We start from the raw sequence: 23,709 nt of genomic DNA, 5'->3' as shown, positions 1-23,709 counted from the left end.
TGACCTGCAGGACACACCATTGCAGAACGCTGACCTGATTTTGGCCGCCTTTGGGCCAATAGCAATTTCTTAACATCCATTGGGAAAACCCATTGCCCACCATACTTTAGTTGCTGATCTCCTTGATGCTGTCCTCCTTCCCACACATGTTGCTATGTACAAATGTGAAGTATACACTAACAACAACAATTGCAGGCCAGAGGAACAGAGGAACACCCAGGAAAAGAGATTTGCTTGTAAGAAAGCAGGCTGCTCTTTCACTGACAAAGTCAAAGGAAACCTTGTTTACCCAAATACCTGTTCCATCATTATGTGGAGTTGACACATGGCAAGAACCATGTGTCAAAAGGGGGTATGATAACTGAAAGTCAAATGGATTTTCTAACTTCTCTAAAAAAATCATTTAAAATTAACAGAAACCAATAGAGAAAGAGAAAACAAGAACAGCCTTAGTCCTTTAAAGATCCTCTTTGCACAGAGACAGATAATAATAAACTCTGGCAAGCCATTGCTTCATCTGGCTGCACCTGTACATGCTCTTCCCCCTATTAGGACAGAGAGAGAGCCAGAAAGTGAAACATTTGACCCCAAACTTTACATCAATAAATGGATTTGAGGCCTGTTTTCGCTTAGTTTTAGAAGATATCTCAAAAGGTAGATGAGAGAAATTTTGAGATTAAAAGTTAATTCCATTCAATCCTTATAGGTTAAAAACAAAAAATGAACATCTTCAATTTCAAGATAACTGGGCTCTAGTCGAGGAAGATTGTGTGGTAAGCCTCAGAACAGCTTCTTAGGACTAACACTAGGACACAGGAACATACTATTCACATTATGTACATGAATTAAAGTATTACAAATATAAACAAGGAATACCATAAATTCACCAAAAATACATGCATCAGGATATATAATGAACAGCATGTGCAAAGATACTCTGAGTGCTGTGTCTCAGCTTTTTCTCACAGTGTTAAGCAGTTTTTTTTGCCATGTTAACCAGTATTCACATTTAGTATTTCTTTTCCTGCTTCCTTGCAGTTTGCTGTTAGCATACACCAAACTGCTCAGCCATAAAAGAGTTTGTGTAAAACATAACATATTTCTTGATTGTAGTTGCTGCAGAAGTGGAAGCCTGCTATTTATTGACAACACTGAGGGTGAGTGTGAGACCATATTTTACATCAGACATGCTAATGGCTAAGAGCCTAGCAAATATGACCACTTCACAGTAAAATTAGCTAACCATTTAGAACATTGCATAAAATGCGAACATAGAATATAATGGCTCTCATTCATACTGAAATAAAAGATACAAATAGTTCTGGATATGTGAATGCCTAACATTTGCTAGTATTGTTGCGCCAGTGCATTGCCAAAGAACTTGAAAATTATGGCCTACTTACATACATTTGTTTTGTTGCTGAGTACAGTAGTGTAAGAGACAGGGATTGATTGGGCCTGTTAAAAGACCATTCCCCTATAGGCCAGGATGAAATGTGTTATTGTGCAAACCTGTCCTCTGTGCTTTCTGATATTTACAAATAGGTAAAGGATGCTCTCCCAAAGGCCACAAAACAGACACTGCACGACTTAGAACCAGGCGACTGGATCGTGGTGAAAGACCTGAGGAGGAAGAATTGGAAAGCATGCCGGTGGAAACAGAGCCTACCAGATTCTCCTCACCACGGAAACGGCTGTGAAGATCGCGGAAAGGGCGACCCTGATCCACTGCAAATGAGTCCCTGAGCCCAGAGAGAACACCTCATCAAGCATGCATTAGCATCAGTAAGTGGGCCAACACCTTCCCCCACCTTGTGTTTGCGAAGGAGAGAGGGGTGTGGATTGTCAATAGGGCTACGCCTTTCTCAAACTCATGAAGAGGCAGCACACTGATTACAGGGGTGGGTTTAGGTCACACTGCTGATGCAATGACGCCAACGACTATCCAGTGGCGCTGGAGGGGTGGCAGATGCAGAGGAATGAAGAGCACATTCCTGCTTGCTGTCATCATCGTCCTGCCACTGATTCTGTCTGAAGTTACACCTCAGTCAGCCCAAGAACAAGGTCACAGAAATTCCAGCAGCAGCCACACTGAGAAACCATCATGCAGACTGAAGAGGGAACTGTTACCTGAGTTCACTCAGAATCCAACAAAGCCTGAAGGAAACTCGTGATATGCAGTAGTCATGGCTGCAGCCAGGAAAATTACCAACAAGAGCTGCTATGTCTGCACACAACTTCCTCACGGGGTTGGTGCTCCAATACCTGTGACACCAAGCCCACTGAACGTTTCAGAGATCCTAGGTGATGCTTTCACCCTGAGTGCTCCCTATACAGAGAGAGTTGTGGGAGACCTGACTGGGAACTTGAAGAAGTGCAACATCAGCATTGTGAAGTACAGAGATTCAACTGCTAGATTCTGGAACATGACACATGTTATTTGGCAAAGTTGGTACTCTCTATCACCTTTTCAGTTTGATGACACTGAAGTTGTTTGAAAGAAACAATGATGCACTTAATGAGAAAAAGAAAATCAACTCTGATTCACTATATTTTTCATAATGATTTGAGCTAATGATCAGAATAAAAGAGAATGTTGTGATTTGATACTCTTCAATAGTAATTTTCATACTAATTTTGAGTAATTTGCATATAAAAACTTCTTCAATGCTATTTTTAATCAACTTGGTAATGTACTCTTGTTTGAACCATCCTAACTAAATCTTAAGGTTAATAAATAATAGTGATTTGAGTAATGGTAATTAGTGAGCATAGAATGCTCAAAGGGGGAAATTGTATTGGAAATTCTCATATTATTCATGATAATTGTGATTTATTAATAATCTTGACCATTTGTGTTGTACTTGTACAATTGTGCCTTATGAAATATCATATGCTTAGTACTTTTCCACATGTCAATAAGCTGATGGGACCTCACCCCATCAAGGACAGGGGCTGCATAGCTGGGGCTGCTGTGTAATCTCCTGAGGGTGCTGACGCCTTTTCTCTCAGGGCTACACTGTTGTTTAGTCTCCAGAAGATGTTTTCCTTGAAGAAGCTGGTAAATTCGAGGACGTAACCTTGTCTCTATTGTATTTAACCCATCATCTGTTGTACTCAGTACTCATTGTGCGTCTCATGCTTGAGGAGTGCAGTGGGTCCGTTTGCAAACGTAAGAATTAAACCTACAGAAAGACAACCATTGACTCTGTGCTCTGTACTCTGACAGTATCTTTGCTCTTAATCCTAGACCTGCTAATGGTCTTTAGTTGTTTTTGTAAACAATGACAAATAAAAATCTATTCTATTCTATTCTGTTAAAACAATTAGAGCATTTTTACTGAGTTAAGTTTGAAAGCTGGTGCACTGCTGAATGTGGCTAGAAGGTAGGTAATGTACAGGAAGGTCAGGTCATTTTATTTGACTCCCAGCAGCTTCTACTCACAGAGTTTTGAGGTTTTACCTCTCTGTTTGCTTTCTATTATTTAATAAGTTGCTGTCTTTTAAAACAAAATGCAATATGGCCTCTCAAGCTGTGAATGCCAAACAATGGTCAGCTGGCTTCAGGCTTCTTCTGTTGCTTCATCCAAACAGATCTGGTGGCAAGTGATAACTATAAGAGTGATGTTGACATTAACTTGTGTACTTTTTGTATTTATCAGTTAATGGCATGCTCACTTCAAGCCAGTTTGTAACTTGGTTACATTCAAGCTCTATCTCTACTATTTTAGGTAGGCCACTCATTATTCAAAACATTCATGAAACAACACACACACACACACACACACACACACACACACAGATCTCGGTCCCTTTTGATGACATTTTATGGGCTTGCATTAATTTCCCGACTATCTCAGTTTAACTGTGCATACATGCACAAACGCACAGTTAAGCAAAAATTAAGAAGATAAAAAGATGGTCCCTTCATTTATTGCTGTGTAAGGCAAGGCAGGTTCTTGGCTATCTTAACCGGTAGGAGGTGCCGTGAACGCCACCTCAGGTCGCTTAACTCATACTTACGGTAAATCGGACATGACATCAAACTGTCAATGTGGGTGTTTTCCGCATTCCCCATCGTCAGTCATTGTCAGGGCATCGGCGAGCATTCAGTTCACCGCACACATCCTAGAAGAATTGTCTGGAGCAGAGTAGGAGCGCATGCACGGGATAAACGGCGGCGGTTCGTGGGAACATCCGAGCTCGGAGCCGAGCAGTCATAGTGGGTGAGTACGTTGTTTCACAAGCTCATATGTGGAGGCTACTTCTATATTTACGACGCTGGTTAGTGTGCAAATTGTATGTGTCGCTTGATTTGTCTGTATTTATGCTGTCTGAAACATTGGTGATTACCGACGTTCACTTTCAGCTGTCACTTGTGATACCAGAAAGGTCTGTGTAATTGCACTCCAAAAACAGAAATATTGTAGCATCGGTGAGAACAATATATGTTGTGGGCTACATGTAGTGTTAAACAAGGAACAGATACTGAGAGTCTAAAACTCATTTCACATTGAGATCATTAAAATTCAAAAAGGCACTGAGAGAGAGGTCGTGGTGGGATTTCTTTCCTGAAACTGTGTGCTGGTCCAATTCTAACACTGCCAATTAAGAGAAACGTTCTGCAGATACTACTACAGAAAGAAGAGATGAGCAGCACAACAGTACAGTTGTGACAGTAGAGGAAGAGACAATCAATGGGCAATCTAAGATATAATTAACGTTAATTAATGTTAATGTAATAGACACAGTTATTATTTATGTATTTTATTTAATTATTTATGTAAATAAAGCATTGCATATAAACCCTGCATTCTGTAATGCAGTATAAACCATAGTTCTGCTGTGTATATGAGAGTTTCATATAAGAGGATCCCTTTTGCACCTGGCCCCCAGAGCTATAAGTCATACTTGCATGTCATACACTGACTTTATTTATTCCACTTGTGGGAAATTTACATGTTACAGCAGCAAGAGACCAGACAAAAATAGAAAAATAAAAAATAAAAATCTAATATAAAAAAGGCACAGAAGGGTAAAAAAATTAAAGTGCAGCAATCAGCATTAAAAAGTCTCTATAATAAACAGAAATGTGCAGTTTGTAATATAGGAAAATAGTGATAATCATTGAGGTAGATGAAAGTATGTGCAAATAAAGTGACCAGAAAGTGGAGTCCAGAGTGCAGGTTTATTGTTGGGTCAGACTAGTGTTGTACAGTCTGATGGCTGTTGGAATAAATGACCTGTGTCACCGTGGATGAAGCAGTCTGTTGCTGAAGGAGCTACTCAGGTCTCCCAAAGTCTCATGCAGGGGGTGGGAAGGGTTGTCCATGATAGACGTCAGCTTGGCCAACATCCTCCTCTCACCCATCTCCTCAGTGGAGTCCAGAGAGCAGGCCAGGACAGAGCCGGCACGTCTGACCAGCTTATTCAGTCTCTTCCTGTCTCTCTCTGAGGATCCACTGCTCCAGCAGACCACTGCATACAAGATAGCAGAGGCCACCACAGAGTCATAAAAGGTCCGTAGCAGTGACCTGCACACTCTGAAGGACCTCAGTCTTCTCAGCAGGCGGAGGCGACTCTGGCCCTTCTTGTACAGGGTGTTGGTGTTGTGAGTCCAGTCCAGTTTATTGTTGATGTAAACACCCAGGTAATTGTACTCAAGTTCACCGGTGCAGTGTTCACCGGTGCAGTGGGAAATGACTTCCTGCTCAAGTCGATCACCACCTCCTTCATCTTGCTGGGGTTTATGTGCAGATGTTCTTACCACACCAGTCGACAAAGTTGGTGATGACCTCCCTGTACTCCAGATCGTTCCCCTGAGAGACATACCCAACAAAGGCTGTGTCGTTGGAGAACTTCTGGAGATGGCAACTGTCAGTGTTGTGTCTGATGTCTGATGTGTACAGGGTGAAGAGGAAGGGGGACAGTACTGTACCCTGCGGGGCCCCCGTGCTGCAGACCACCACATCACACACACAGTCGCGAAGCCTCATGTACTGCAGTCTGTTGGTGTAGTAGGTAGTCGGTGGTCCAAGCAGCCAGGTTACAGTCCACTCCAGCTCCTTCCAGCTTCCCCCTGAGCAGAGATGGTTGGATGGTGTTGAATGCACCCTCACAGTGCTTGCAGTGTTCTCCAGGTGTGAAAGGCATCTGTGCAGCAGGTACATGACAGCGTCTTCCACACCAATGCCAGGTCTGTAGGGGATCCATTGCATCACTCACCAGGTGCCGGAGGTGTCTCAGGACGATCCTCTCCATTGTCTTCATCAGGTGAGAGGTTAGGACTACTGGCCTGAATTTCAGCTCACTGGGATGCGCAGTCTTTGGAACTGGAGCGGAACTCTCTCCAGACGGAGGCTCAAGTTGAAGATGTGCAGAAAAACCCCACAGAGCTGATCTGAACAGTCCTTGAGCAGTCTGGCACTGATGCCATCAGGGCCTTTAGCCTTCCTTGCCTTGGTCATCCTCAACTCCCTCCTCACCTGGTCAGATGTGATGGAGAGGCAGGGAGGGGGAGTGACCCCTGCTGAGAGTGGTGTGTGGATCACCATGGTGGAGTGTGAAAGGGGGGGTGGAGTGGGGTGTTGAAGTTGACAAAGGAGGTAGGGGTATGAACTAGAGGTGCCATTAGGTCTGGGATAGTGTGGGTAGGGGAGGGGACAGTGACAGGGAAACAGGCAGATCTGTTAAAAAACAGGTTCAGTTCGTTTGCCCATTCTCTGTTGCCAGATTCTGGGCCTCATCCACTGTCCTTGTTGTGCCCAGAGATGGTTTTTAGGCCTCTCCAGACCTCTCTGAAGCAGAAGAATTTTGTTCTTTCTTTTATCTATCAGACTTACAAAGCTGCTTTGAGTAATGTAGGAATTTATGTTGATAAAAGGAAAGGAAAGGTGGCAACACAACTAATTTGTGTGTAACTGGTGATCTGCTGCTGAATTTTTTTTTTTCCATATCATCTTGAATATTATTATTGCAAATTACTCTGAAATGTTGTGATTAGTGGTGGGACTCGATTAAAAAAAATAATTAGGGATTTTTAATTAACTAATCGCAATTAATCGCATTTTAATCACATATTAATATTTGTCACAGGAAACAACATTTTTCAATTCAGATTTTGGTAGTTGACTGAATCAATCAAGACATATACATATGTTTAAACTACAAAATCATGTTTATTTATTAGTTTCTGTAAACTTCCAATACCTAGAAAACATGTTTATGAGTTTATCTGCAGCGCCTTTTCTAATCCCTGATCTTCTACCACCGAGTTTGTTCATTTGTCAGACGTGGATTTACTCATTTTGGCTCTAAAACCCATCATCTGGTCGAGTGTGGGTTAGCAACACTGCTTGCTCGTACCAGAACTAACGTTAACGTTAGCTCCGGCGTCCGTGCTCGCTGCTACGTGTTTAGCATTGAGGTGATACCGGAGACTTGAATTGCTTCGGTGATATGCAAATTCTTTGTTGCATAATTTGTACATAACCGTGCTCTTAGCTACGCTTCCATCCTACAGTTTTTTAAACTGAAACTTTCCATTCACCGGGCCAAGTAACGTGGTCTCATCTGCTTCATCCATCACGTTTGTCGTTAGCTTGCTACTGTGCTTTGTCGCTTTCCACATGGGCCTTTGTTGTCTGTCGTCACTCAACGCATCTGGTGCATCAGTATGCTCGGTATGCCAGGAACTGAAAGGAACTTTCTCAGGTGCACTGAGAAACGTTTCCGTGTTGTCTGGAGTGTAAAAATAAAGTACCATTAAATGATTAAATTTTTTCGCGCATTATTTTTTCTGTAATTGATTAATCGAAATTAACGCGTTAAAGTACCGGCCGCAATTGTGATATATGGCTGGAACACACATCCAAAATATAGCATGTTATCATATTTTGCTACCTTGGTACCTGTTCACTTGGTGTTACTCTCACTCTCGGTGCCACGTCACTCACTGACATTTCCTCTCACCCTCATATTAAGGTTATTAAGGCCATCTCCCAATTCTTAAACTCTTGTTATGAACTCTTATGAGCATTAACAGTGCCTTTACATGCACTGTGCTAACCAGGTTACCCAGAGAAACCAGGCTACTCTGGGAACACATTTAATAGTATAGTAACCTGGTTACTATAAATCCTGTGTACATGCAGCAGGTCAGTAGTCAGATTTCTCCCCTACCTAAGAAAAGGAAAGAGCCTCCATCTTAAGTAAGTGTAGGGGTAGGTAGAGGTTCATTTGTTGTATTGTAATGTTGCAAGCAACATTTAACATCCACGGGTGAAAAAACAGCCCAGCAGTAGAACCTGAAATTAGGAAGTTCTACACCCACATGTGATCTGGGCCTCTCTAGAAGCTGATGCTGTCATCTAGAAACCTTCCTATTCCGCAGAGAGGGTTGTATTATACTGGTAAATTTGGGTTAGGAGCATACAGGGGAAATGTGAGAATGTAAGAAAGAATGCTCATATTAACTGATATCATTTTAAGACAAGGTGTTGGAAATCTCTCTTGAATTCATGTTGTAGTTTCTTGACTTTAACTTCTTTTTTTTTTTTTAAATTTAAATGAATTTTATATCCTGAGACATGGCAAACAGTTTAAGTGACATCCCTTCACTCTGTCAAATCAAGTGCTTTTTTTGGATCCAGAGTAGATATGAAATTATTACTTTACTCACTGATGAGTGAATCAAGTAAATAGTATTTGGCAGCTATTTTTTTGAAATCATAATTGAAGTCATTCAAGCAAAAAAATTTATGGATTTCTATTGTGTACCTTGCAATTGTCCCCATGAGAGATAAAATGGTTGCTGCCATGATAATCTTCAAGAGTTCTAAAACCCTGTCTATGAGTACTATGAAGTGTTTTGATGTCTGATATGTTATTGTGTTACTCCAGCTTGACCTCCTGGATCTTAATCCATTGTCTCACAGTTAGTTTAACACCATGTCCCCACTGTTACATCCCTTTACTGCTTTAACATAGGGCTGGTTTGGTCTGAAAGGCTGCTGAGGCTGTAGGACCTGTAAAGAACAGGTCTCACCAGAAGGGCTGATGAGTAACTGTGGCCTGTAAAGTGGAATATCAGTCCAACCTGAGGTTCAGACAGCAACTGGAGATGCCTCCTACAAGTGACATTTAAGAGAAGAGTCTGATAAAATCAGATGGAATCCCCCTCAGGCTCACAGATTATATAACACCAGGGCTCCAGACTACAACCAGTTCGTTGCATTTTGTGATCATTTTTGGAGACAGAGCAACTACATTTTACAACTAGGAGCACCAGTGCGACTTGCAAATATGCCCCCAACCCTATTCTAGGGTCAGGTCCAGTGTTTCCTATTCATTGCTTTATTTATGGTGGCCCATTGACTGATACATAGATTTTCTGTTTTATAATTTATGGTTGTGCTGCTTCTCTGTCTTCCTGTCTGGGGTGGGACTCTGTTTTCTCAGTACGTGTGCTACACACACACACACACACACACACAGTGGCTGCTGGTAATTTACGCAATTCGAGTTGACTACAGTTCAGCTTGTTACTCTAAGTGAAATAAAAAGTAAAGACATGTTTAACTCAACCACAGTGCACTGGTTAAGCTAATAGGGAATTGTTGTGAAGAAGCTAAAAGGAAAGCTGTCTGGATGTAGTCTAACTGATTATCTTAGTTTGTCAAGAGTCTTAAAATTTTGTAAACTTTAGTCACTAAGACAAACCAACACTTCCCCTTTTTTAAACAATAAATTAAAAGAACCATTTATTTAGTTACGAAAGAATCAGTAACAGTATGACCCTCACTGATCTGATAAGTGTATGGATAGATAAAGGTAAAATCCTAATGATTGTATTTATCTGTACTTGTGAAATGGAGCACTCCAATGCCACAATTTCCCACAAGGAATTAATAAAGGATTCTGATTCTGGTGAGTGGCTTCAGCCTGACTTTATGAGGATGAGCAGATCACAGTTCAAATCCCAGTGATATTTTGTGGTTGTTATTTTTTACGCTGCACTGTGTAATCACTCACAAAAATGTGTAGGATTATTATTATTTTCTCCCATATTAAAGGGTAACTTAAATTATCCATGTAGATTTTAAAAATACTTTTTTTCCTTAAAAATAAAACATCCATTATCTTTACCATTTATCCTTAACGGTCACAGGGGCTGGAGCCAATCTCAGCTGACATTGGGCGCGAGGCAGGGTACACCCTGGATAGATTGCAAGTCTGTCACCGGGCTGACATACGTATAGAGAAAACAAACAACCATTCACACTCACATTCACACCCACGGACAATTTAGAGTCACTGATTAACTTGCATGTCTTTGGACTGTGGGAGGAAGCTGGAGAACACAGAGAGAAACTGGGGTTGGAACCTGGAACCTTCTTGCTGTGAGGCGACAGTGCTAATCAATTTTCTGTAAGCGCTGCTAGTGGAAAAAGTTAGTCTGGGGCCCTGCATAAGACCATGTTTGCATTGACTTGTGGCACACAGACCTGGATTCTCTGGGAACTAAGTAGTGAATTTCAATTTTGTCTATCAACTCTCAAATCACAAAATTGAGTCAATGGGGTGAGCACTCTGATCAGGAAAAGTCAAAGTATTTTTAAGGTATGGTGAGATAATATATCTGCATTAATCTAGAACAAAATGTTGCCTTGGTTAAAGTCCAGTGCAGATAAACACTCAAGATCATCACCTGGTAGGTCACCTGACAACAACATGAAACCAAATGACAGCAGGAGAATTTGGAGGAAAACATTCAGGTTATTGTAAGAGTGTCCCAACAAACCACTTAGCAAACACAGTTTTTAGTGCAGAAACATAAACTTCATCAGCTGGATGTTACTTTTGTGTTAAGATATAATGATAAATCACTGTATCTAAAACTACACCTAATTCAGATTTTCTCAACCTGTATCTGTCTTGAGGAAACTCAGTAACTCAAGTAACTCATAAATCTATACTCAGCAGTCACTCAAAACTGATCTAAAAAAAGGGTAAAGGGCTTGGATCAGCATCACAGGCATTCAACAGGAATATTATTGAAAAACACCTGTAATCTATTGAGGCCAGATTTTAGATTTTAAAGAATCACTGGGAATATTGGTGGGTTGCTTGCTGTCTCAGCTTTTGTTTCCTTTTCAACTGTTAACATACAGTGTAGAGCACCGTGTTCTGTGATAATATGTCATTTCTGACTTACAGCACTCTTACTCAGGTCCAACTGTATGCAGACTTTGGAGGATCATGAAACACTTGACTTTGCCTTTTAAATAGCCAGGAGCAGGCTGACTAAGGACTAGGCGAATCGAAGTAAATCAACATGGCTGTCTTCAAGCCTGAAAATGTGGAAGACTTCTATGAGATTGGTGAAGTTTTGGGAAGGTATGGATATGACTGTTTAAGCTCTACCACTATCAAACACTGTTATCACAATGCAGTGAACGTATTTGGACATTTACAGATTTTGTTCTTGCTTATGAACTTCAGCACATTGGAAATTATAATTTATTTGAAATAAAGCAATGACTGTGAAGGTTAAGTGCTGATTTTCAGCTTTAATTTGAGGGGGTTGATAGCACAGACATGTTCACTGTTCGTCATATGGTAAAAAAGAACAGACAGCTTAACTGTACACATGATTAAACTTTATTGGGAAATATAAACAAAAAACAACACCATCATTTAACAGTTTTATGAGGTCAGTAAATTTATATACTCTATGTATGTACTCCTAAAGAGGCTCCTAAGTAGTTTTACGTCATCTTGTTCATCCTTTGTCTGACAGTATCTTTTGTATTACTTATCTTATTACAGTCCCACGCTGAGGCTATATCATGTTTCCACTGAGTTAAATAATTAAATTCCATGTTCTCTATGTTTGCATCATCACAGCAAATGGAAATGTGTGAAATACTTAAACACACTTCCACAAAATTCAACCTGACATATTTGATATGTTTGCAAACTTCAGGAACCACAAGAATTTAAAATAATCCTCTGTGGGTTTAAACTATGTTTGTCTGGACAGTTTATCATTTAAGTTTATAACATTTGTACATGTGTACACAAATCTGTAAATATGAATAAGATTTATACATGTGAAAGACTGCATATAAATGCACTCTGAAATGTAAATGGCCTCTGAGATTAAAGTCACAAATTCAGAGGACTTCTTTTTGTCAAGGAGCCACATTGCAGCTTGCCGTGTATGATGCCTGCAGAGGATAACTGAATTATTCTTTTCATCAGATTAACAATAAATGACAGGGCTCACTGGCCACTCACAACCAAGTTTCAACCCTCACCAACCCTTGAAACTTCCCTGTGAAATTCCCACAGAGACAGCAAAGTGAAGCAATGTGGTTCCTTGATCATGTTTTTTCTCACAAATTGATGCCATTGTAATCTCAGAGAATATTCTTTTTTTCCTCATAAATTTACCATTTTATTTTCTGATAGATTTGCCCTCTTCATCCTCTATCATTCAAAGAAAAAAATCTATAATGATCCTAATAGGCTGTTCTAGATGTAATAATACATGTTCAGTCACATAAATTCAAAAAAGTTTAAATTTGGAATGCAGTACTGTTTTGCAGAAGTTATGGAGTCTGTCAGAGCATTTGCAGTTTTGCCTTAAGTAAAAAAATTTGCGAATTGTCAAAACTAATTATGTTCTTTCCCCATCCAGTGGGCACTTTGGTCAGGTTCGACAGGTACGTGAGCGGGCCTCTGGGACTTGTTGGGCAGGCAAGTTCCTGAAGATTCGGAAGATTGCATGCAGCCGTCTGGGCCTAGACAGGAGCAGTGTGGAGCGGGAGGTGGAGATCCTCCAGGCTGTACAACACCCAAACATTGTGGCTCTCAAAGATGTCTTTGAGAGCCGAGCAGAAGTGGTGCTCATTCTGGAGCTGTGAGTTGACAAGAGAGTGTGTGTGTATGTGTGTTTGATTTCTTTCAGTGATTGTCTGTGTTTTCCCAGACTCACATGCATGTTTGCATACATGGTGGCTTGGATAGTTCAAGCATTGGAAGGAGTGAGAATCAGACATTTTTACTTGTTACAGCAGGAAAACTACATGGGTGTCACTCACAACAGTGATGCTGGCATGTAATGTAAATGTTATATGTTATTAATTACACTTGTCTTTGACAAGTCTGGCTCACACTTCTCCCCTGTCCATAAACAGCAGGTAGGCCCTGAAACTAACCTAAGGGTAGGGTGAGGGAATGCACGTCTTACATGTTACTAGGCATGGGCCGGTGTGGTAACCCTAAGCAAAAATATCAGGGTTTTGCGGACTCTTGGTATTGTGATTACAGCTCTAAATTTAGTTATTTTGAAATGCCTGGTGAGACAAACAACTTTTTTCCTACATTGAACACAATGTATGTTATTTTTAAACAACACAAAATATTTGGAACATTAGTAAACAAGTATGCTAAGTTACATTTTTTTTTTTAGATAAATCCCTTAAATGAGCCTAAAACCTGCAACAAGTTCAGAAAATCTTCTCTGTAAAAGAATGAAAACATATGCAGTCTTTTTCTTAAGTGAGCCTAAACCTGCAGTTCAACAATGTTAGTGAGGAAACCAGCTAAGTACTAAGCCTATAGTATTTATTTCACCAATGCTAGACATGCTAACTCTTATAGCTGTTGCAAACAACAACCACGGTATACCCTGGAACCTGCAACTGGCCTACATGTTACATATCTCCAACAGTATTGGAGGTAACAATAAAATTATGACTTTAAGTAATAAAAGTCCAAAACTGGATGCGTTAGCAGCGATTTAATGCACCACAGTGTACTGTCCAGCCAGCCTAGCCAGCTCATGTTATCCAAAGTTGATCAAGGGACTTTATAAAAATTACTTGGTGTTCTCATTAGCTACTTGTTTCATTTTGATAATGGAAATAAGGTACTGATATAGAGACAGGATTCTTGGAGATAGGATTCTGCATATGGCAATAATAACAAATTAATTTGAAGGAAGTGCAGGTTATTTCAAATTCATTCGATCTTGATTTTTTTTAAAAAGTGACAGCCCTAACACACACACACTCACCTTGATATAGTCGGTGTGCCGGCAGTAGTAGTAGTTTAACGTGGTGTTAAAATATTCAGTGTTGTATTTAGACTGATCTGTAATGATGCGTGCTAAATATCAATTTCATCTCTGGGTATTGGGTAGAGATTGGTTTCTTGGTCGTCAAGGATGTCCTCCAGTCAGGCCCATATAAAGGCTAATGCTAAAGTTCTTACTGAGTCAGATACAATAGTTACAATTGTATATGCTTCTTACAGTTACACACAAATGACCAAAACACCTCACTGTTGTATTATATTGTAAGGTGTTTTGATACCTCGTTCTGTACAGGGAATGGAGAAAACACTGAGTAAAAAGACACTTAATTGTAACACACATACTGTTTGTTATTTCAGAGTTAGTGGGGGGGAGTTGTTTGACTTCATTGCTGAGAAGGAGAATCTGTTGGAGAGTGAGGCCATTGAGTTCATGAAGCAGATCCTGGAGGGATTGGGATTCATGCACAGTAGGAACATTGCCCACTTTGACCTCAAGGTAATGGTGAACTGACCTAAATGACTTCTCTGCTTGATGTTGATGTTTTGAAACGCAACTGTGAACTTTAACGTATATTTAATGATATGCTTCCACCATTATAACAACATCTCTCCATTCAGCCAGAAAACATCATGCTGTCAGACAAAGTGTCACCACACCCCAACATCAAACTAATTGACTTTGGCCTGGCCCACCGTTTTCATCAGGGAGAGGAGTATAGGAGCACAAGTGGCACCCCACAGTACATTGGTGAGGATGGATAGTCCTTTATTTGACATAATGTTTCTCTTGGTTTTTAGATATCTACCCATGAGACTTCTCCTGTGGCATATCAAAATAGTGCATAAACACTCACTCAGGCACAAATAAGGAGTTTGCAGGAGTATCAGAGAGTCAGAATCAGACTTAATTGCCAAGTAAGTTTGCACATACAAGGAATGTGTCTTGCTATACTGGTGCCAAAAACAGTGATAATAAATTGCTGCCCCTTTTATACCCCCAGAGCACACACACAGAAGGGCAGCTGGCTATGACGACTATGAGGAGATATTTCTTGAATTCGATTAAAAGTCAATTAGATTGTAATTGCTAACCCTGTACTTAAGTTGCAATGCAGACTCACCAACAATCAGTTCTTCAAAAAAGAAAAAGCAGAGTAAAGAGAGAACGAGAAGAAGAAAGGAGCAGAGAGGCAATGGCCAATGTAAAGACGCACCAGATATTAGAGGCGAAACTAAACGTGGCAAAGATGAGGAGATAGGCAGACCAGCAATTAAAACTCTATCTTAACTATGAACTTGTCTTGTATCAGACTCAGCATATAAACTCACTGTCCCTATGGTGTGATGGCATCTTTGCTACGTCAGTGCAGTGGTCCCATTAAAGTCAGCGACAGTTTAATGTCAGCCTTTGACACAAGAACTCTTACTTTCAGATGTTAATACATCCAAATCCTTAGATGTTCCTAAAGGAAGTTGGGATAATGTAAGTCATTTGGCTACATGTTCAGTCTTGTACTCTGACTGGTTCCCTGCCCCAGCTGTTTCCACTCAGATGGAAAGTGCAGTGAAATGTTTTTGCATGTGGATTTTCTTTGCATGGTAGAAGGTAATCTGTTGTCCAGTCAAATGTCTCTGTAAGATGAATCGTTCAGGTTCAGGTTGTTGTTTTTTTAAAATCTGGAATAGTGCTTATCAAATCACATTCATATAAAGGCGAAACACTATGAATGTCCTACAGGAGGGACTGTCTGAAAATGTGCCCTATTATCTCCTCCCTCTCTATAATGGCCACCTTCCAGTGTGGCCGTTCAGAACAGGTTTAAACACTTTTCATATGCAACAACAATTGAAAAGCAATTTAAAAAAATGTTTAGAGAAATGAGTGTTCCTCAATATACACCCCCGCCTAGATCAGTTGATTCTCTTCTATTAACCATTTCCTGACTGGGCCTTAAGTTTATTGGATACATTTTTCAACCAGCTGATGAAAACATACAGACAAAAAAGATGTGTCATCATGACAAGAAGATTCCTATTTCTTTGGATGTTAGCTGAGAAACTTCTGATAATAATGTAACAGTTGTAATAGTAATGTGGGAACAGAATAGACCAGTTCACAAATAATGTAAAAATCACTAGCATATGCAATTCCCCTCTGTGTGTATTTGTTTCTTGAGTGTGACGTTTGAGCTTCACTGTGCAGAATCATGTTTTTGCATAGTATGTCTTAACATTCAGAGACAAAATTCATTTGGAGACTAGTTGTGGTCCAGAATGCAACTTTCACAGAAGTGATGTGGAATTTGAAGCCTACAGGTCACAAACACTGAGGGTGGAGTTTTCAGTGAAGTAACTTTGATTTTTCAATAAGGAGGAAGGGGGAGATATAATGCTGAGAATTTTTTTTCAGCTTTGGAAGGTTATATCAGACAACAGTGTTTCTATGTCTTTGAAATAGATAATCTTCTTACTTAAAATACAGTACTACAAAACAAAAATATTGCTATAGTCACATTAGAACGACAGCGTCACAGAATACCCACCCAGCCCTACCCCCACCACCACCATTCCCTCATCACTCTCTCCTGTCTCTTTCAGCCCCTGAGGTGATCGACAGTGAACCTCTAAGCACAGCGGCAGATATGTGGTGAGCATTCTGCACTAACTGTCCTGTCACACAGTGTATTGTACATTTTCACATCAACAACAGGAACTGTTAAAATTCATGATGAGACACACATAAATTTCCAAGTATTTCAGGACTATTTTGAGTGTTTGTTGACAGTTCTCTACTGTATATAAGAGAGGGTACATTCCTCTGTTAGTGGCGTGTTGGGACCTGTTCTGTGACCCACTTACTGCACAAGATCTCACAGATACTCAGTCTGTTGGCATTTTGAAATAACAGAAAAATTAAAATGTTGAATGAATGAATACTGTATTTATCTTTTGAAAAGGTTTCAATCACACCACATTACTGACTCTGTTCTCTGTTTCTTTTTCCTTCAGGAGCATTGGAGTTATAACCTACATACTGTAAGTTAGGTAATGTGTTGGGTGGCGTGTGAGTACTTGTAGGAATTAAAAATGCTGATGCACACATGCAATGATCAGAGAACTCATTGCATGTCTACAGCAATCTACACAGACTGGTTTGTAGCTCTTTTTCCATTGTGTGTATTGTGTTTCTTCTTCTTCAGCTTTAAACTGAACCTCTCATTTAATTTCTATTAAGAGATTAAAGGTTAATTGGGAACTTTTATCAGATGTGAAATCATTAAAAATTTCCTCTGTATAGGTGGATTTAGATGTAGATATGCTGTGCTCTCTGTCCTCAGATTGAGTGGGTTGTCACCATTCCAAGGTGAGACTGATGAAGAGACTCTGAGGAATATCATTGCCATGAACTATGAGTTTGATGCACGGTATTTCAGCATGACCAGCTCCATGGCCAAAGACTTCATCCAGAAACTCTTGGTGAAAAACCCCATGTATGTAGTATAGGTACAGTATTACTCATGGTAATTTAACATAAGCTGTATTCCCCTATTTGGATACTTGATTTTGAGTTGTGTAAACTAGTTATGCAGGTATGTTGTCAAGGTGTGTTCAGAGCAGCAGCTGGAAATTCAAAGGGAAATGTTTCCTTCAGATAGTTGAGCGAGAGAATCAAAAGTTAACCTCATTCCTCAGTGCAGATGTATAACAAGCCTGGTGCCTGTCAGAAAACCTTGCTCAGCTTTAGCAGTGTTTGACATGTGGTTGTGGCATGCCAGCTCTATGTGCACATTTTCATTATTTGAAGACAGACAATGCTTTGCAATGTTTTAATCTGGATCAGAGAGAAGGTCATCTGACTCCTTTGAGACACATATATAAAAAGACATAAAAGCCTTTATCATGTACATTTTTTGGGGAAAAGAATTTCTAGGGAAATGTATCCTTAATGCAGTGTGTGCTGGGAAGGAATTTGAATAAGCTAACAATGTGTCTAAATGACTTCATGAGTTAAGAATCCAGTGGACATCAAAGTGTTTGGATGCCAGTGTAGGTTCACAAAGCCAGTGACAATGCTTCTAAAGAGACAATGTACTCTGCCATTGATGTTGTTGTTGTGCTTAGTGCTAGAGTTGCTGGGAAAGGGGAGATGTACGCAGGTGTGTACAGTGATGTAAAGACGGGCTGCATTCAACACCTGAAGAAGGAAATTAGTACAATGCAGGGCCATACCTTGGTTTATTAAGTACTGTGATATACATACATGTGATAAATTAAAGGAAAAATCAACATAAAGTGTCTTAGTAAAGTGTTGGGCCACCATGTGCCACCAGAGCAGTTTCAGTACATCTTGTCATTGATTCTACAAATCTCTGAAATTCTACTGGAGAGATGGAGCACCATTCTTCCAGAAGATATTCCCTCATATGGTGTTTTGATGGTGGTGGAGAGTGTCGGCCTAAAATCTCCCATAGGTATGCAGTTGGGTTTAGATCTGGTGACTGTAAAGGCCATAGCATATGATTCACATCATTATCATCATCAAACCATTCAGTGACCCCTTGTGCCCTATGTGTGAGGCCATTGCTTTTATTTAGCAATGACCAACATTATCTACCATCTTATTACAACACCATGCCTTATGTGATTAAAAAGAGTGCTTTTCTGTTATTATAGAAAGAGTGACAAAATGCATGTAAGTAAAGATGATCAGTTTTTATCATCACTTATCACTACCCTCCTGACCTGTTGTCATAAGTTCTATGTTGATGTGTGTTGCAGTGATAGAATGACAGCCGAGGAGTGTCTGCTTCATCCATGGATTAAGGTTACTACAAATCTTCTACTGTTTCCTGGCCCACAAGCCTGCTTCAGTTGTTTACTGTATCATGCTGCAGAGTGTTAATGCATGTTACTTATTATGTGTTCAAATGGTGTTGTCTGTTTCAGCCCATCACACGCATACAAGTAGCCAAAAGGAATCGATCCTCAATCAATATGAAGAACTTTAAGAAGTTCAACGCTAGAAGGAAATGGAAGGTGAGTTTGCTCAACCAACATTTTTTAAAGAATATTGGGGTGTAATTTATGTCTTTATTAGAGAGTTGACAGTAAAGAGATGATGAAAGAGTAAATGAGGGAAGGGAAAGATGTCGACAACATGCAGTGCACTATATCAATTGGTAAAGGTAGATGAAAAGAAAATTATTATTCTTCTTCTAATTTTAATACCCCCAAAATTAGATTCGTTAAGTAAGTTGATTGATGGGTCTGAGACCCCCCTCTATTTCACTGGGTCTAACTACCTGTTTTTATATGTCCTATTCAAAAAAATAAATGAAATACAAACATCAGAGGACAGTGAGTTACTCCACTGGCAAGCAAACCTTATTGAAAAACATTTTCTCTTTACCACCCGGCTCCCCCTCCCCTCTAGATGTCCTTTAACATGGTGTTAATGTGTAACCGGCTGGTCCAGTTGAAAGTGCTGTGTAAGGGCAGCTCAGATCCAGATCCACTACAGGTAAGACCTCTAAATTTTACTCAACTCATGTACTGAGAAGAGTTTGTTAAATTAGCAAGAAATGCACTTAAATGTAAAACTGATCCAGTTATTAATCTTTAAGTTTATATTAAACTTATTAATTAAACACTGAACACTGAAGCTTGTATATGAAAAGATGTTTCTTATATTATGTCCACCTTATTTACCTAAATTGTAACAATTCTAATACAATTATGACACATCTCACAAATATTGTATTTATTACAGGAGTCTTGGATTGCATTTCATTGTGTGGAATCCTACTCTCTGGTTGCATAGTGTATGCACTATTAGATTTTGACCACCTATATCTATCTATATATTAGTATATGTGTTCAGCAACATGCAATGAAAATATTCAAATTATCGATGTGGTAAGTTTAAACTGACTGGAAATGAAGGCACCATATTTAACAAAGTTCAGACTTTGTAACTTGAACTTGTAACCCGACCCAACTCTAACCTAAGATCCCAAAATATTGATACTAAAGACACCATGTCTTTTTTTCAAAATTGATTATAGCATCAATAAGATCGATACCAGTTTCACTTTCCTCTACATTGCATTCATGTCAACAAAGAGTAGAACTGTCTGTTTAAATAATGTTCCATTGTCTTGAACACATATAATGCTGTCTTCAAATGGGCTTGTGTTTAGAGTTGATATGAACCATGGACACAGAGACAGGGTATACTGGCAGTGTCTTTTCAGAGAGGAAAAGAATATCCAGGTATAGCAATTGTCAACTGTGATCTACCTGGCTTCATTCATTTATGTAGTGCTTTTTTGAGTCTGAAGCTTTATGCAAAAAAAACCAAACAAAAAAAAGAACACCCAACTGCCACACAACCTGTTGTTGGGACCTGTCATGTTGTGTCAGGTTGCTAAACTGTTCTCCCGACAAAGTACAACCAAAAACATAAATCACCCAATACTGTCAAGTTGTATTTTATGTCATCTGATATGATGATGCTTTATTTTTGTTCCATTTTAAGACAACTATTTACCATGTCCTTTATGTATTACCATTATATATAGAATAAAATATATACCACATACAGTATATGTAGTACCACGTGTTGGAGGAAAAAGAGACAGACAAAAAGAGACAGACAAATGATCACATTTAAAACAACAGAATGATGAAAACCATTCTGTGATGTATTTTTCTACTTGTGTGTTTTTAAGCAGCATGATGCCCAGGTTAGACCATGTTAGTTTTGTGTGATATGTTTTTTGACACTGTTTCTGGATTACTATAGGTAACAGAGAGTGTGACAGCTAAGACAATGATGGAGCAAAACAAGAACTGCAAGACTGCAAATGTATACAAAAGATCAAAATCCAACTGTCAATCAATCCTTTTTTCCAGAGACAGTGTGAAAGCGACGTAGAGGACACAGAAACCAAGCCTGCCTCTCTGCTGCGTCGAAGACTCAGCAGCAGTTCTTAGAGGTGACAAAAGAGAGGCAGCAGCACACCAGAGAGGTTCAGGCTGGTGGGCAGAATCACTGAGGGGGCATGCTCTCTGTTATACTATTCAAGTGAAATGATCTAAATGTTGCCGAATGTTATATACTCTAACTGATGTGCCTGGGGAGTGAGTGCTGCCTCTTTTTGAAAAATGTAAAACTAATTTTATGCCAAGTCTTCCATGACTTTTATATTGATGCTACACACACACACACACACACACACACACACACACACACACACACACACACACACACACACACAACTGTGGGAGCAAAAGGGATGATTTAATCACATGCATTATTAATAGTTACATTGTATTTTATTTTTTGAGCTCTGGCCATCATTTTAATCAGTTATGTTAACATTGTAGTCACCAAGTGAATAACTAAGATCTGGGAACAGTGATGAGGAACAAGTCAGACAGGTCAAGAAACATGAGCAGTCAGCTGATCAGACAGGTTGGAAACAAACTTCCAGGTTAGCTCTGTCAATCTGTGTTGTGTACACAGTTTTCTTGTACAGTGAGGGATTATTAGCCACATTACAGGTCTGCTTACCTTCAGTTTGATCTCCAAATAACATGGCTTGTTGGCTTGTTTGTCTCATCATATCACATTACAGCTCATGTCTCTCATTCCTTTGGACCTGTTTTATTTCCCAGATGTCATGAATGACTGGTGAATATGTTATCATACTCTAGCTTTAACTGTAGATTCCTTTAGAGAGAGACTTAACAACAGACTAAAAAGCTATGAGAGAGCTTTCTTATCCATTTTAAGTTCAAATCTGACCTTAGTACTAGTCCTCATGAGGACGTGTTAGTTGCCAATTTCAAGAAACAACAAACCATTCAAACTCAAATCCACTGATGTTCAAAACATCATCAGTTATCTGGGAGGGAATTTGCAGGTTTTGGGGGCATTATGACTATATCAGAGAGTGTCTAATTTTGTTGTGATCCCATACTGCACAAGATACAATATTTGAATCAGTACCGTACATATTTTGTACTCTTGTGTATTATATCACTTGTATCACATGATTTTTTTTTAAAATGGCGACAATCATGTTTTGTACATAACCTCACTACCTACAACTATTATATTTTTGTCATCTGACTTCATCAAAAACTTGAACAATCATCAGATTTTTTATTATTTTGAAAAAATACCAAAGTTATAATTTGTCTCTTTTTTTCTCAGTCATGTTTGCATTGATATGTTTGTTGAAATAACCTGTATCTGTCAATGGTTTCTTCTCATTCAGATGATTCATCTGACACACTGCAGTAAATCTAAGCTAGTGCAACTGCAGTGATGTTAATCACTGTAATAAGCTACACAAAGAGAAGAATGTGTTAATTAATATTAACACATATCACAGAACTGAAATGGTTAAAAGTGATGTTACAAGAAAGGGTATTTTTAAACATAAAGAATGATTTATGTTTGCCTACACTGTTAAAAAAATGTTTTTAAAAAAACAGTGAAAATATGGCAGCACAGGTGCCAGAAAAACACTGAAAATACTAAATACTGTAATGTGAAATAATGGTTACTGGTCATACCACAAATACAGCACATACTATTATTTTACATGTTCTATGTTTTTATTTTCAACAATATCCTTTTTGTTGTTACTTTCTGCGAGTGACTGATGGTTAAATATACCTTCTGTATACACTGAAAACATCCTTTCTTCAGGATATGTGATTCTGTTTTGGATAAGAAACTTTACTGAATTGTAGCTTAATGCACCGAGTTTGTCACTGTACTTACCCTCAACATGTTATAAATAAAGTTGGTTAAAAAAGCCTAATGTAAGTGCAGTCATATTCTCTCTGTGCCACTGCTCTCTTTTCCTAAGTCCTTATGAATTTCTGATAACACAGAGCATCTACACTGAATCTGGAAGATATTCGCCATTCCAAGATATGTAAACTGTCTCCAACCCAGGGTGATGGCCTTTAACCAAACTCAAGTAGACACACAGAGATGAAAGTGATGTTGATGTACTCATCAAAATCCCAGTGACATGGCAAACAAATACGTTTGACATGTGGTATGGGTGTAGTCCTTGAAGGATTTCAGCATTAAACTACACTCCATAACTTCCCACACATTCTAAGTACAGCATTGTGAAGGGTAAAGACATGTTTCACAATGCAGGATTACAGGGTCAAGGCTGTAGTTTTGGTTTTTAACTTTGGCAAGGACATTTGTTGTCAGACAGCCAATATGCATAGTTGTGTATGTGTACTTACTCTATAACCAGTGGAGCATGGAGAAGTGGGTTCACTATTCATTTATGCCCCCTTTTTTTTCCTGTGTTATAAACAGTGACATGTAAGACTACTTTTGCATATCTAGTTCACCTAAAAATGGGTCAGTAGTATTTGAATGCTGTCACTTAACTTCTGCTGCTTGACTCTAGGGAGTAAGGATCACTGTGAAATTAACATTAGCCACAGACATAATGCATTTTTTGCAAAACTGGCCAACAGACAGTTCCTTGTTCTTTAGTCCATTCACATGTGAAAATTGGACAACTGGGAAAGTGATGGCATGACCCACCCTACTCCGCCTCT

At 39.3% G+C, this 23,709-nt stretch overlaps 1 protein-coding gene across 2 annotated transcripts; it reads left to right on the top strand.

The window, feature by feature from the left end:
- Positions 1 to 4,056: 4,056 nt before the first annotated feature.
- On the top strand, positions 4,057 to 22,965 carry si:dkey-240h12.4 (death-associated protein kinase 2). 2 transcript variants are annotated; one of them, XM_018695521.2, is made up of 12 exons: positions 4,057 to 4,226; positions 11,218 to 11,397; positions 12,704 to 12,925; positions 14,461 to 14,599; positions 14,722 to 14,851; positions 16,702 to 16,750; positions 17,113 to 17,139; positions 17,442 to 17,594; positions 18,883 to 18,928; positions 19,051 to 19,140; positions 19,538 to 19,624; positions 21,019 to 22,965. In XM_018695521.2, exons 2-12 carry the CDS (start codon positions 11,336 to 11,338, stop codon positions 21,097 to 21,099), a joined length of 1,086 nt encoding a protein of 361 aa, XP_018551037.1. In that variant the 5' UTR covers positions 4,057 to 4,226; positions 11,218 to 11,335; the 3' UTR covers positions 21,100 to 22,965. The 2 variants fall into 2 exon arrangements, with proteins under 2 accessions (XP_018551037.1, XP_018551036.1); XM_018695520.2 differs by having other exon boundaries at positions 4,058 to 4,226; positions 11,231 to 11,397.
- The last annotated feature ends 744 nt before the right edge of the window (positions 22,966 to 23,709 follow it).

This window comes from Lates calcarifer, unplaced genomic scaffold (genome assembly GCF_001640805.2).
Source record: "Lates calcarifer isolate ASB-BC8 unplaced genomic scaffold, TLL_Latcal_v3 _unitig_4112_quiver_405, whole genome shotgun sequence".
Classification (NCBI taxonomy): domain Eukaryota; kingdom Metazoa; phylum Chordata; class Actinopteri; family Centropomidae; genus Lates; species Lates calcarifer.
The sequence above is the reverse complement of the archived record's forward strand: the minus strand, read 5'-3'. Positions and strand labels throughout refer to the sequence as shown.

Bases quoted from the DNA above. Each gene is read 5' to 3' on its own strand.
- si:dkey-240h12.4 (XM_018695521.2), top strand. From the start codon at position 11,336: ATGGCTGTCTTCAAGCCTGAAAATGTGGAAGACTTCTATGAGATTGGT. The intron at 17,140-17,441 runs GTAAGTTAGGTA...CTCTGTCCTCAG, and splicing joins GGAGTTATAACCTACATACT to ATTGAGTGGGTTGTCACCAT. The intron at 19,625-21,018 runs GTAAGACCTCTA...CCTTTTTTCCAG, and splicing joins CAGATCCAGATCCACTACAG to AGACAGTGTGAAAGCGACGT.